The sequence below is a fragment of the Myotis yumanensis genome, unplaced genomic scaffold (assembly GCF_028538775.1).
Source record: "Myotis yumanensis isolate MYYU_CA2020_CCGP unplaced genomic scaffold, mMyoYum1.0.hap1 SCAF_10, whole genome shotgun sequence".
Classification (NCBI taxonomy): domain Eukaryota; kingdom Metazoa; phylum Chordata; class Mammalia; order Chiroptera; family Vespertilionidae; genus Myotis; species Myotis yumanensis.
In genome coordinates, this window is record NW_027223761.1 from 48,088,912 (window position 1) to 48,102,283 (window position 13,372).

The 13,372-nt window shown below is 45.5% G+C and overlaps 1 protein-coding gene across 1 annotated transcript in view; it reads right to left on the minus strand.

The window, feature by feature from the left end:
• Positions 1 to 13,372, minus strand: part of TENM4 (teneurin transmembrane protein 4) — a 743,366-nt gene that overhangs the window by 284,453 nt on the left and 445,541 nt on the right. The window contains 2 exon segments of the mRNA XM_070425699.1: positions 3,590 to 3,740; positions 3,742 to 3,800. Of these exon segments, the coding sequence (XP_070281800.1) occupies positions 3,590 to 3,740; positions 3,742 to 3,800 (210 nt within the window).

The window sequence follows — 13,372 nt, forward strand, 5'->3', positions numbered from 1 at the left end:
ACTAAAAGTGGCCATGTTACAAGGTAAATGGAAAGTTTAATTAGATTCAATGAGCTAAAACACCTCTGACACAGTGTGTCATAATGATTTGTGAGGTGAGTAACAGGAACCCAACAACTTGGAATTTTTTAAAAATCAACTTTTTGTTTTTGGTGGGATTCCTCTTATCCTCTCCAGCCTCCTACTAAGGAGAAGACATAGAAATAATAGGATCTGGCACTAGAAACAAAACAAAACAAGTTTAAAAAAAGGAAAAAAAATAAATACAAAACAGAGGAGTTCTGGACTGAAACAGGCTTGGGTTTGAATCTTTGCCATGCCCCTTAAGACAATGGAGATAGGAACAAGAGAAGTGAAGATAAATGGAAACTCAAATAAGATAATGTATACAAAGAAAAGACACACACAGAAGGTGCTGATTACATATACATTCTCCACCCACCCCTACCTCACCTGGGCTTTGGGACAGCTTGCTCTGAGCTATTTATCCCCTGGCCCTCTTCAATATTAACCCCCAAGTTTTTAAAGCTCCTTTCTTTTAGAATTTGGATTAGAACAATTCATGGAACATTTAATATTTATTCTGAAAAGTTTCTATGTGGTAGGGACAAATACCTACTTAATCCGAATCACTTCCTTAGCTTTTCAACTGTGACCAGTTGATATTTTAGGGAAATCTTTCTTTATATATATCAGTGATTTTGAGATGGTTATCTTTGGGGGTGGATTAGGATTTTGATGACAGAAAGAGCTACTTCCCCTGTTTTCTTTTCCGCAGGGACAATGAGGGGCTCTGTGATGCCCCACGTGTTCTCCTTGCACTTTACATGGGGATTTTAGCAGGCGGTTCTGAGGCCTCCTGGACCAGGGGTTTCAGCCTAGGGCTGGAGTTGACACAGCTGTGGGCAGAGGGCCTCTGGGGAGCCACTGGAGAGCATAGCCTCAGCTTCTGGAAGGCTGGCTCCCAGAGGTCAGCCTTGCGTGCAGGGCGCTGAGTCAGCTCCCACCACAGGAAACCCATCATTTTCACCTTTCAGAGGCCGCCTTTGTCATTTAAAGTACATTCTGAATTAAGTCTCCAGGGGAGCAGGCTTCTCAAGGAACTAGAGCAATTGATCCGTTTAGTGTGGTCTCTAAAGCCTGAAATTAGTGGAAGAGGGTGGGGATGTGAATATAGGGAAGGGAGATAAGGACCCTTATCACCTCCAGCATTTTAAAACTCCACAGCAACCTTGAAAGGTTTTCCCCATTTCACTTACAGAGCAACTGGTGATCTGAGAAGTTAGGTTCTTTGCCCAGGGTCACATGTCTGGGACCTGGTTTCAGAAGGTTTGATTCTATGGCTTTTGCTCTCTTGACTACCATGTGGTTTTCCCATAGTCTGTACTGCTTGCTCATTCATTCATTTGTTCATTCATTCACCCATCCATTTAGTTAACACTACATAAAAAGCATCTGTAAAGCCATGCTCCAAACTGTTAAAAGTGGTTATTTCTGAGAGGAAGGATTACAAGAGAATTTCACTTTTTACCTTTCTGTATTATTTGAATGTTAAAAAGCATTGTTACTTTTATAATTGATAAAAATAAAGACAATCCCTTTAAAATAATTATACAGTTTTTTTTCATGAAAAAAAATTAAACGTTGCCCTATAAACCATTATTGGAGCCACTATGCAACAGGGCCCACTCAACTTCCCTTGCTAGCACTGGGTACATGCCTGTCCCAGCAGGTCCTTTAGCTTATAGAAGGTTTGGGAAGGTGGCAGGCAGGGTCCAGATGTGGGGTGAGACTCACTGGCACTCTTATGACCCACCAATCCCCAGAGCAGCAGACCATTAAGGACCCAGACACTCCCTTCAGGCATGGAACACATTCATTCCCAAGCTTTAGAGTGGCACTCTCGGAGCAAGGCCCCAGGGGAGAAATGCAAAGTGTCTCCCGGTCCTTTGGGCAGCAGGAGCACAGAGGAGCATAATTGAGCAGAAATCTGTAAGCCAAAGTCCTCCCATCTTCCCTGCACTTCAGTAATGCAATAATGTTGTCAATTTGCTGCAGAACTTGCAACAAAGTGATTGGTCTTGTTCAGTTAATTAGCAAAGGGAGAGATTTAGGACTTTAATCTCCTGCCTTTTACCTGCAAGGTTTATGTACTCAGAGATGAATATGAATTCATAATGTGTGTGTGTGTGTGTATGTATGTGTGTGTGTATATATATATATGTATATATATATATATATATATATATATATATATATATATTAGTATGTTAGTATATATATTCCTCCCTTCTCTCCCCCTCCCCCCACCAAGCTTAAGAAGACTACAGGCAGGGACACCTCAGTCAGCACCGCATAACACTCATAAAATCAGAATATCTTAGAGATGCCTCCATCATTGGCAACTGAGGAAACTGAGACCTAGAGAGGGACAGTGATTTGCCAAGGAAATGGCCACGGAGCTGGGACTGGAACACAGGGTTCCTTTCTCCCATAAGCTGCTAAAAGGTTTAGAGAAGCAGTGACACCCAACCACCAAAAGGGCACCTTCAGGGAGCACAGGGAAAAGGTTGTGAAGGATGGTGCGACTTTTGGTGAAAGAGAATGCTGGGCCTAATAATTTGTCAGAAGAGAACCTTCAAGGCCAAAGACCGCTCTGGTTTTCAAAGAGAGCAGAGGCTGTCCATCATCCCCCTCTTGGAGGCTTGAGTCCCTTACAGAGCACACTTATAAAGAAGCTGACTGGCCTCTGCTGGACACAGAGAGGGCAAGCACCTGGGCCCAGGTCACACAGCACCCGGTCAGCATCTGCTGGCTCCTGGTCAGTCTGGAGCTCTTTCACTGCCCCCTCACTCCCCACCCCCTACCCCCGCACCTCCCTCACTGATCCTCCCCAAGAGAGCCATAGCAGTGTGCTTACAAGAAGAGTGCTTATTATGGGCATAGGGATGCTTGCGCCTAGTGGCTCTCTCTGCAGCCAGCATTCAGCCCTGCAGCTGCTTGGAACTCCAGGGCCCTCTGCCTCTGGGCAGTGGGGAACTGGGAAACTTTCAAAGCCAGCGCTAGAATCCAGGTAGTGCCCTTTCTCTCAGCTTCCCATGGTTAACCGGCACACTCTGGCACTGGTTTCTTAGGCAGGGTTGTGAGGAGGATTCAATAAAGCAACAGGTGGCAGGGCTGGCACAGTCCCTGGCACACAGCAGGGAGCCAACTGGTGCTGTTTTAGTTTTAACCTTTCCTTCTTTTTCTGTGTCCATCTTTGTATGTTTGTTTGCCTCGGTCTCCACCTGATGTTTCTGTCTCCTTGTGTCTGTCTGTGCGTATCTGTCCATGCAGCTCTGTCTACCCGACATCTGTCATGAGGGTGGGGACGGCAGCCTCCCAACCCGCGCACACCCAGCAGCACGCAGTGGGGCAGGAGCGGGGCTACCTGAGCCTTGGAGCCGCGCCAGGCCCCCCAACAACCCCGAGCTCCCCATGCACCAGGCCCTTCCGCCCCTGCAGGCTGCCAAAGCAGGCACATTAATCAGCATCGCCAACGAAAGGGGGGAAAACCCCCCACAGAAGTTAGGAAGAAAGAGGGACTTACCGTTCGCTGCGACCCCCAGGCTGGCAGAGCCACTTTTAACTAAGAATGAATTAGGGACAAACTCTTCCTCAGAGTCTGAGTCCGGGGTTGGCTGGGCCACACCGTTGCCTAGCAACCGCCTCTGGCTCTCATTGGCCGGAGGGGAGGGGGGGCGGGGAGGGGGACTGCTCAATAGGGGTTGATGAAGCTGATGAACAATGCAAGGGAGCACCTGCGAACCACAAAGACAAACACAGACAGAAAAAAATAATGAAAATTGGTTTTGAGGCACACAGGAAGGGGGAGCAAAATAAAACACGCATCAAGGGGAAGGGGGCTCCCAACAGCGGACGATCTACTGCACACGTGGCCCGGGGGCGGGGCCGATGTCTCTGGGAAGCAAAGTTGGTGCAAACTCCTTCTGAAGAGCAGGGGACTCCGTGCAGAGAAGTCTGCAAAGTTTGGGAAGAGGGCACCCTCGAGAAAACAGGGGAGGCCCTTCCTGCTTTGCCTGTTCTCTAAGAGAGGCCTAAAAATCTGGGGTCTAGTCCTGCTGGCCTTGCTATCTATCCAACAGCTGCCCCCCCCCCGCCCTCCCAGCCTCAGTGGCCTCACTGCAAACTGGCCATTCTGTCATGTCACGGAACTGAAATGATGTTCTTATTAGTGGGATTCCAATCGGACATACCTAAAACAGGTTCTGAGCTTCCTAAAACGTAGAGAGAGCTGGAGAGAATGATCCAGCAACGCCCCCTCCCCGCTGGCATTCTAGGACCTTAACACTCTATTGTTTTACTGAGCACAATAACTTGAGCAGTTTTTTTCACTTCTGTACCCCCAGAATCTAGCATAGTGCCTGGCACACACTGGGCACTAAAGATTAGCCGACTAGATGGATTCCTGGTGTCTAACATACTAGGATCCTTCCATTCTAATAGTCTCAGATAAAACAAGCCTGTAGTTTTAGGACAGTAATATTCAGTAAGTTCCAGGATGCGCTAAGTCAGTAAGTTTCTAACATGCGGGGAGTCTATGTTTCTAAGACCCCAGATTTCTGTGGTTCTGTAAGCTCACTCCCAGCTCTTCAGAAGGAGAAGGTGAAGGCCCCAGACCAGACCTTTGAGGTCAGACAATACACAGTCCTCTCAGGGGCTGGCCTTTAGACGTGTGCAGTACATCGTCCACACGAGAGGGACTATAATAAGCACAGACATAGAAAAGTTTACAGTACAAGACATTGCATCCACACGACAGCAAGGGCTGCTCCTTTGTCTCCCACCTTGACTGAGAGACATTTTAAAACATAATCAGATCCATCCAGTTTGGTTTGTTTTTTTTTAAAGAGACTGAGTCTTAGAAACCTTATTGCAGCCCAGATATTGATCATAAGATTTGGCAGGGCTCTCCGGGGGAGGTGGCACAGAGCTGATCATTGAAATAAAACAACAACAATAACAATAACAACAACAACAACAAAACACTTTTTATGGTCTGTCCACCAAGAGAAGCTCACTCAGTCACAGTCACCAAATCCTGCAGGATTTTGCAGGCTCTGTGACTCTTAGGTTAACCCCTGAGCCTAATCACGTGTGACATTTTGTAGAGTTGCTGTGTACACAGTTTGCTGGTTCATATTAGGAATTTAGTAAGAGCAATTGAGGCAGCAGTGATCAGTGACCATGGTGCAACCTCTGCGTGACCCGCCCCCGCCCCGCGTCTTGGTTTCTTCACCTAAAAATCTGAGCTGTGATTCATCTCAACATCATCCAAACCAGTGTCTCCAATTCACCGTGAGAGAGCCTTTCTGACATGTCACTGTGAGGTCATCATTCCTCTGTCAGCGTATCTTTAGTTCTGACATCATGTTTGCCCTGCTGTATTTGTACTTACCTGTAGTCATCTTACACATAATGGTATGTGGCACATTTTTGGGGTACAGTACATTCTTGGAGTGGACTTTGGAGTTTCAACAGAACTAGGGTTTGCATCGTGACCTAGCTTCCTTTTAACTCTATGTTCTCGGGAAAGTGGCTTCCAGTTCTTCATTTGGAAGTTGGGCGCCCACCCCCTATATACAGGTGGTGTGAGGACGACAGAACCTTCTGAGCACACGGTTTTCACAAGAAAATGCGAACACAGGGTGAGTACTCCCCACATGTTTAATAAGTTGAATGAAACCACCCTATGGAGAAACCCATTCATGATTGGTCCCAGTTCTGGGAAGAATTTTTTCCACTAGGCTGTATATATTAAGCAAATAGACTTTCATTTCTTCATCTTGTATTAACCAGAGATATCTTATAGTCTCAATCAGAGCTTCTGATGAGCTGGAGATAATCAGCACTACGCCATGCGGAGCTGTTGGAATTCAGACACAAGTTAAGAAATGTGATCTGTTGTTCCAGGGTATTTGTTACAGCCTCTTCCTGAGGAAATCTGTCAAACTTTATGAGATAAATAGTTCCAGAACTAAGAAAATTGTTCCATTACCAACTTCAGAGACCCTGGTCCAAGGGCAGCACAGTGCCCTCCCAGCCCCATGCCTGTTTCTTCTCCCTTCCACCCAATCACCTCAAAAGCGTCTAAACCAGTGCTCCCTAATCCCCTCAGGCTGCCGGGGTTGCTCTGATTATTCCTAACCTAACACCCAAAGCACCTAACCAGTGCCAGGCCCCTAGCAGGCACACGATAACTCATGAAGGTTCTGTGAAGTACAGTGTTATTAGAAACACGTTGATTCCCTCCCTCTTGTAATTTAAGTGGCCCTGAGGGAGGGCGCACAAAACCTTGCTCCTGGGGTGCAAGAATATACTAGAAATATATATATTTGTACTTACCTGTAGTCATCTTTTCTAATATTTAATTCTATGTTTTATAATATATTATATATTAGTGCTCAAAATGCATGCAGTAAAATGCATTGCTGTACCATTTCAGCATATACAGAAGCAGGGCAGGGTTGTATTAGGAATATGGTCATGCCCAGGCAGTGTGGCTCAGTGGTTGAGCGTTGTCGGCCTATGAATCAGGAGGTCATGGTTCAATTCCCAGTCAGGCACATGCCCAGGTTGCAGGCTCAATCCCCAGTAGAGGTTGTGCAGGAGACAGCCAATCAATGATTCTCATCATCATTGATGTTTCTATCTTTCTCTCCCTTCCTTTCTGAAATGAATGGAAAGATATATATATTTTTTAAAAAGAATGTGGTCGTATTAAGGGAGACTACATTTTATTTCTGTTTAACTTACAAAAGTTTTATTTTTGTATGTGCTCAATCTTAGGAACTGTGGACATTTGACTTTTAATTGCACCACTTGCTAGCTCAGTACATGTGAGCTTGAGCAAGTTACCTCACCCTTGTGCCTCAATTTCCTCACCTATATAATGGAGACTAAAAAAAAAAAAAAAAAAAAAAGAACACCTACTTCATAGGGTTGTGCTGAAGATGAAAGGAGTTAAAACAGGTAACATGTCGTGAACAGTGTGGCAGCCAGTAAACACCTAATAAAGGTTAGATGTCATGATGCGTAAATATGTGTCCATAAAGCAAGGGGTGCTGGCTCTCTTCCTCTTTCCTTTTATATAAGTGCAGTGCTCGATTGCAGAAGTATGGGAAACACTGCTTCATTCCCCACACAGTTCCTAAACACCCACTGATTTGGCTGGAAGGTGAGAGTGATGCAAACTGTGGGAGACTCAGCCCCAAAGGAGCTGGTGGGTGGGGATGGGTGTCAATCAGACCTCGGAACTTGGAGCAAGGCAGTGGTGTGACCTTTCAGAAGAGAAGTCAGCCAGTGCAATGGGAGGATGGGAGGCAAGAGGCTCATTTCAACAGAAGGAACTAGACAGGCTTTCTGGAGCCATAGAAGATGCCAATGGGAAGAGATGAAAAGTGGGGGCATAAGCATCCATGGGGGAGGGACGAATACCCAGCGTAAGGCTCTCAGCCTTCACCTGGTATCCCCATCCTTACCTCTCAAGTATCATGTGTTAATTACCAATAACTTGTCACCAAGTCTACTGAGCTATGCTGGCCTGCTCTCACTTCCAGGAACTCACTGCTTTCTCTCTGCCCAAGTTGGCCGAGTTGCCCAACTTCAGGGCACCATGTACATTGACTCTGAATGGCACCCCCTGGAGCACAACTACAAAGTTGTGCCCGAGTTTTTGCACATGCTGTTCCTTCTCCCCAAGCATTTCCTATCTGTCTCCCTTCTCTTCATTATTACCACCCTTTGTGTCTCATTAGCTTCCACTCATCCTTTGGGCTTAACCTCATGGTCACCTCCCCCAGGAAGGCTTCCTTGATGCCCTTCTGGGTGCTCCCACAGCTCCCTGGACTTTACCCTGTTGCAACACCTCCCACACTGTCATGTTTACTTGTCTGTGTCTGCCTACTAGCCTGCCTGGCTCACGTATTACCATATTCCCCAGTGCCCAGCACAGTGACTGTACATAGAAAGGACTAGCACACAGGTACATAGAAAGCACTAGTAAATATTGGCTAAGTGAAGAAAGGGAGGTAGGAACGAAGGAGAGTACCTGGGTTATGGAACAACGAGAACAGTGAGAAATGAATCTCTGAATAGTAGGTTTAGGCCTTGGACACAAGGAGAAGGAAATCAGACCTTAACTGGGGAGTCATGGAAATTTTTAAAGCAGGAAGATGACAAGACCCAGGGCTGTGCTTCAGAGAGATCTGCTCAGCCATCCAGATCTCCTTTCTAATAGGCTCAGCTCAGCCAGGAAGTTAAAAATCCTCATGATCTGGGCTTGCTTTCTGGGTGGGGCCCAGATGCATGTTCCTATAGGCAAGTAAGGATGCCGGATGCCATGAGATTATGGAACTGGGGTTTAGTGTTGCCTTCCCATGTATCCTGGTATTATAGAATTTTCCACTGTGTCATGGTAAAAAGAGACAAGATGATTGAAATGAATCTCCTTATACCCCACCCCAACAGCAACCAGGGGGGCCAGTGAGGGGTGGCGGGGAGCCATCCAAGTCTCTTGAGAGGTGGTTTCTGTGAGTCTGGCTCTAGCTTATAGTAGACAAGGATGGAAAAGAAAGCAACAAAGTGACAAGTGCAGACTCCCCTATGGTAGGGGTGGGGCTGGAGTGGGTTCTGGGACAAACTGAGGCAGAGCTCCTCTTGGAGGCCAGGAGCTGGCCAGGTGATTTACAAGATCTTTTCCTTACCACAAACTTCTGGTGAGTAAAATTCATCCCCATTTTCAAGGTTAAAAAAAAAAAAAAGGAGGCTGAGCACAGTCAAGTAAGCTGTCCCAGGACCTGGGTAAGAAGCCATGACTGCAATGCTGTTTCCACCGTGTGATGTGAACTAAATCGATCAGCCCTGGTTTGGAGTGGAATAAGGGAGATTCCTGTCCATCCACTGAAACACATCCAAAGGGGAAAGACCACACAGCCCAGGGACCACAGCCCAGTGTCACACTGGGAGTATGCCCTTGGCTAAGTCACTTGGCGTCTCAGCTTTCGCCTTTGAAAAATGGAGTGCTAATACCCCCTGTGAAGAGCTGCTGATGGATGGATGATGTTATGCTTGTGAGAACCCCAGCAGTCTCCTGGGAAGAGCTCAGCCAACAGCGATTCTGTCCGCCGTCCCTCCGGCGGTGGGTCTTTCATAGCAAGAACAGGGGGGTTGAGGACTAAGCAATTACAGATCTATAAGCCTGCCAGTGACACTTTGTTGAGGTCATAAAGCAAGGAAAAGTGTTAGGGTGGCAGCTGTGACATAGGAAAAGAACATATTAGGGAATCCTGAGATCTACCTTTGTGTGAACAGATGGTAGCTTTCCTTAGCACCTGAAACGTAACCTCTAACCAGGGCAAGCTAGTTCTCTGGGAAGAGCCTTCCGGCATGCTGGATCTGGGTATGTCTTTGGGATATGCCATTAGACTGAAGTGTGAAGGGCTAGCTGATGAGCAAGTTCATTACTCTGCCGAAGAAAGAACGCCCTTAACAAAACGCACTTTTTAAAAAACACTTTCCTCAGCAGTCCGGAGAAATCCATCTAAACACCCAAACGGAATGTTCTTGCCTGATATTAAACCCCACCTCGGCTACAGGACTCAAATGCTGGCCTGCGTACACAGTGGGGGAGGCTGAGTGCCTGTCAGTAAGACCAGAGCACAGCTGCGTGCTGCTGGGAGGTGCTGCAGGGAGGGCACTTTCTTCCCCCGCAGTTCCCTGGATTACTGGAAGGGCCTCCTAATGCCTTTATACCCGGCAGCCCTGCATTTTAGAAGCCAGTATGTAAAATGCTTCCCACAATGCCCAGTGCACAGCAATTACTCAATAAATGACGCCTAGAAAAACAAAAAAGAACAGAACCCTTCCAGTGGTTCTCAACCTTCCTAATGCCACGACCCTTTAATACAGTTCCTCATGTTGTGGTGACCCCCAGTTTCATTGTTACAAATTGAACATAATTAAAGCATAGTGATTAATCACAAAAACAATATGTAATTATATATGTGTTTTCCGATGGTCTTAGGTGACTCCTGTGAAAGGGTCATTCGACCCCCAAAGGGGTCGCGACCCACAGGTTGAGAACCACTGCCTTAGACCCACATCTCCACCTGCCTGTGAAGGCTGGCTGTGTTTCATCTCCTCAGTCTCTTCCTAGAAACACTCCAGGCCCCCCACTGAAAGCCAAGTGCATTCCTCCTCTTCTCAGGTGCCAACTTCATGTCTATTTCCTCTTAACAGGGCTGCCACTTGCATCATTGAATAAGATCTTAGTTCTGAACAGAGGATGGGGAATTGAAGACAATGGGGGTCTCCTCCTGGTAGGAAGACTGGGGGCTGCCGGGAGGCCAGGACCTCCGCTGCCAGGGTGCTTCTTTTTCTTTTTTTAAATATTTTTATTGACTTCAGAGTGGAAGGGAGAGGGAGAGAGAGAGAGAAATATCAATGCTGAGAGAGAATCATTGATTGGCTGCCTCCTGCATGCCCCACACTGGGGATTGACCCACAACCCAGGCATGTGCCCTTGACTGGAATTGAACCCTGAACCCTTCAGTCCGCAGGTTGATGCTCTATCCACGGAACAAAACTGGCTAGGGCTGCTGGGGTGCCTTTGACGCCAGAGTGTGATGATGTTCACATCTGCTGCTTCATCAGCCTCACTTGCCCAACGGGGACCACAGGCTGCTCATCTCTGTGCCTCCACTTGGCTCAGAGTCTCAGCTCATCAAAGGTCTGCAGAACGGATTCCTATACTTGTCTGAATTGAATGGAAATCCACTGCTGCAAAGCATTTCAAAGTGCTAGAAATCTGGAGCTAGAGAGCTAGAGGGACCGTACATTCTGGTTTGTCACTGCCAGCCCCAGTTTACATGTTATCCTGCATTACTGAATAATAGTGCCCCACCTTTACTAGAAAAATGTCCTGATTTAGATAACTAATTACATGGTCACATGTTTGGGACAGTATAGATTCAGCTCCACATCAGAGGCTGTGTGGTCTGCTGCAAAAGACCAGGTCCGGGTGCAAGTCAGCAATACGCCATGGGATCACGGGCAAGTCCTCTGACCTTTCTGTGCCTTGATTGCCCCATCGGGGAGTTAGACTAGAACATTCTAAGGTTCTTTTGTGTGGCCCAACCTTCTACAAGACAGGAGTAACAGTAGTCCACCTCTCAGGTTCTGAGGGAGACTATGGAAAAAATACAGGATAAGAATGATTTTAGTTACAATGGAAAGTCAGGCTCCTTCAGCATAGCAAATGCTCATAAAACATTGATCGAATGAATGGATTTGTATAAATGTATTGGAGAAAAGATCAGCTGAATAAAATCTTTAACAATGGTTATCACTGATATGGGCAACTTTTATTTTTTTAAAATATGCTCATATGGCTTCAAATTTTTCTGCAATAACACATACAGTTCTTTTTATACTCTTAAAAATATTTTTTAAAACTTCAGGGGAAAATGAAATAATAAATGTGAAAATATTTAGTAGTACTAAAGTAGATGATGGTCTTAAATACAATTTATTTTCTTTTTTTTTAGAGAGAGGAAGGTAGAGAAAAATTGATTTGATTTGTTGTTCCACTTATTTATGATTCATTGGTTCTTATATGTGTCCTGACAGGGATTGAACCCATAACCTTGGCATATCGGGATGTCACTCTAACCAACTAAGCTACCTGGCTGGGACCCAAACAAGATTTTATGTACTGATATTGGTAGTATAATTGGGTATAAACTGATTTTTAAAATGTGAAAACCTATTAACTAAGCAATTCCACTTCTAGGAATTTACCCAAGAACATAATCATGACTTCTCAAAGATTTACTTATAAGGATATTCACTGCACCATCATTTGCAATAGTAAAAAGCAAAAAATAAAATTAAATGTTAGAAAGAAAAAAGATCCTTATGTTAAAAAATGCCTAGTTATGTAGATTAAGGCACATCAGTACAATGTTAATATGCAGACATTCTAAGCCATGCTTGTAAAGAATGTTTAGGGACATGGAAAAATGGGATAGAAAAAAAGCATGAGGCAAACTGCATAAAAGTAATTCTGATGCTGTTTAAATGTGTGTGTGTGTGCGGCGCATGCAAACTGTATAAAAATGTTAATACATGTTACCTTAGAGCAAGAGAATTATGAATGCATTTTATTTTTTCTTAATACTTCTCTATATGTTCTAATTTTTTTCAAGGAACAAGTATGATAATGAGATTAAAAGAAAACAATCCAAGTTAGTAGAAGGAGAAGAAAACACACACCCACAGGAAGGCAGCAAAGACGACAGTGTCTGCTTTGGGTCGCTAATGGGGTGAGTCGGCAGAACTGAAGCCTCCCGGGTCCAAATTTTCCAGCCTATTAAGTCCTGTGGCTCCTGCTCTGCAGGCTGGGCAGCTCCCACCAAGCCAGCCTCCTCTCTTCAGCGGTAGTTATTTCAGGAGCAGGTCTGGGGCCATCTGTCTCTGTGACTTACGCTGGGAAAATGGCCTCTGGAAAACTGGCCGCCGTAAATTTCTCAGGCTCAGTTCATTTGATCTCCAGCTCTCCGCCTCACAGGGTTCCCAGGGCCGTTTTCGTTCTTGTTAAGCATCGACCAGGAGAGGAGCTCTGCTCTCACCTACTGGCCCAGGAGGACATGGATCCTGGTGCCCCTTCCCCCTCAAGACGGACAAGAGAGCACCTTGGTCTCTCTGGTCTTCAAACAGGGGCGGCCTACCTGACAATCTACTGCTTGGTACAGGGATATTAAATGAGAACATTCATGGATTTTTGTGTTGTTTTTTTTTTGTAATAACAGCTTTATTAAGAAATAATTCACATACCATATATGTCACCCATTTAGAGCGTACTATTCGATGGTTTTTAGTATACAGGGTGGGCAAAAGTAGGTTTACAGTTGCTCGTATGAAAAAATAATACAGTAAATTCATAAATAACACAAGAATAAACTTTCTGTTATTCACAACTGTAAACCTACTTTTGCCCATCCCTGTATTCTCAGAGGAGCGCAACCATGACCACAATCAATTTTAAAATAGTCTCATCACCCCTACCAAGAACCCCAAACTCATCAGCAGTCCCTCTCCATTTCCTTCTAACTCCCTTGTAGCCCGGGACAATCACTCATCTACTTCCTGTCTCTATGAATGTGCCTGTTCTGAACACTTCCTATGAATGGAGTCATATATGATTTTGTGACTGGCTTCTTTCACTTTACATGATGTTTTCAAGGTTCATCCAAGTTGTAACATGGGTCGGGACTTCATGTAATTGCCCAGGAACATTGCATCGTGTGGGTAT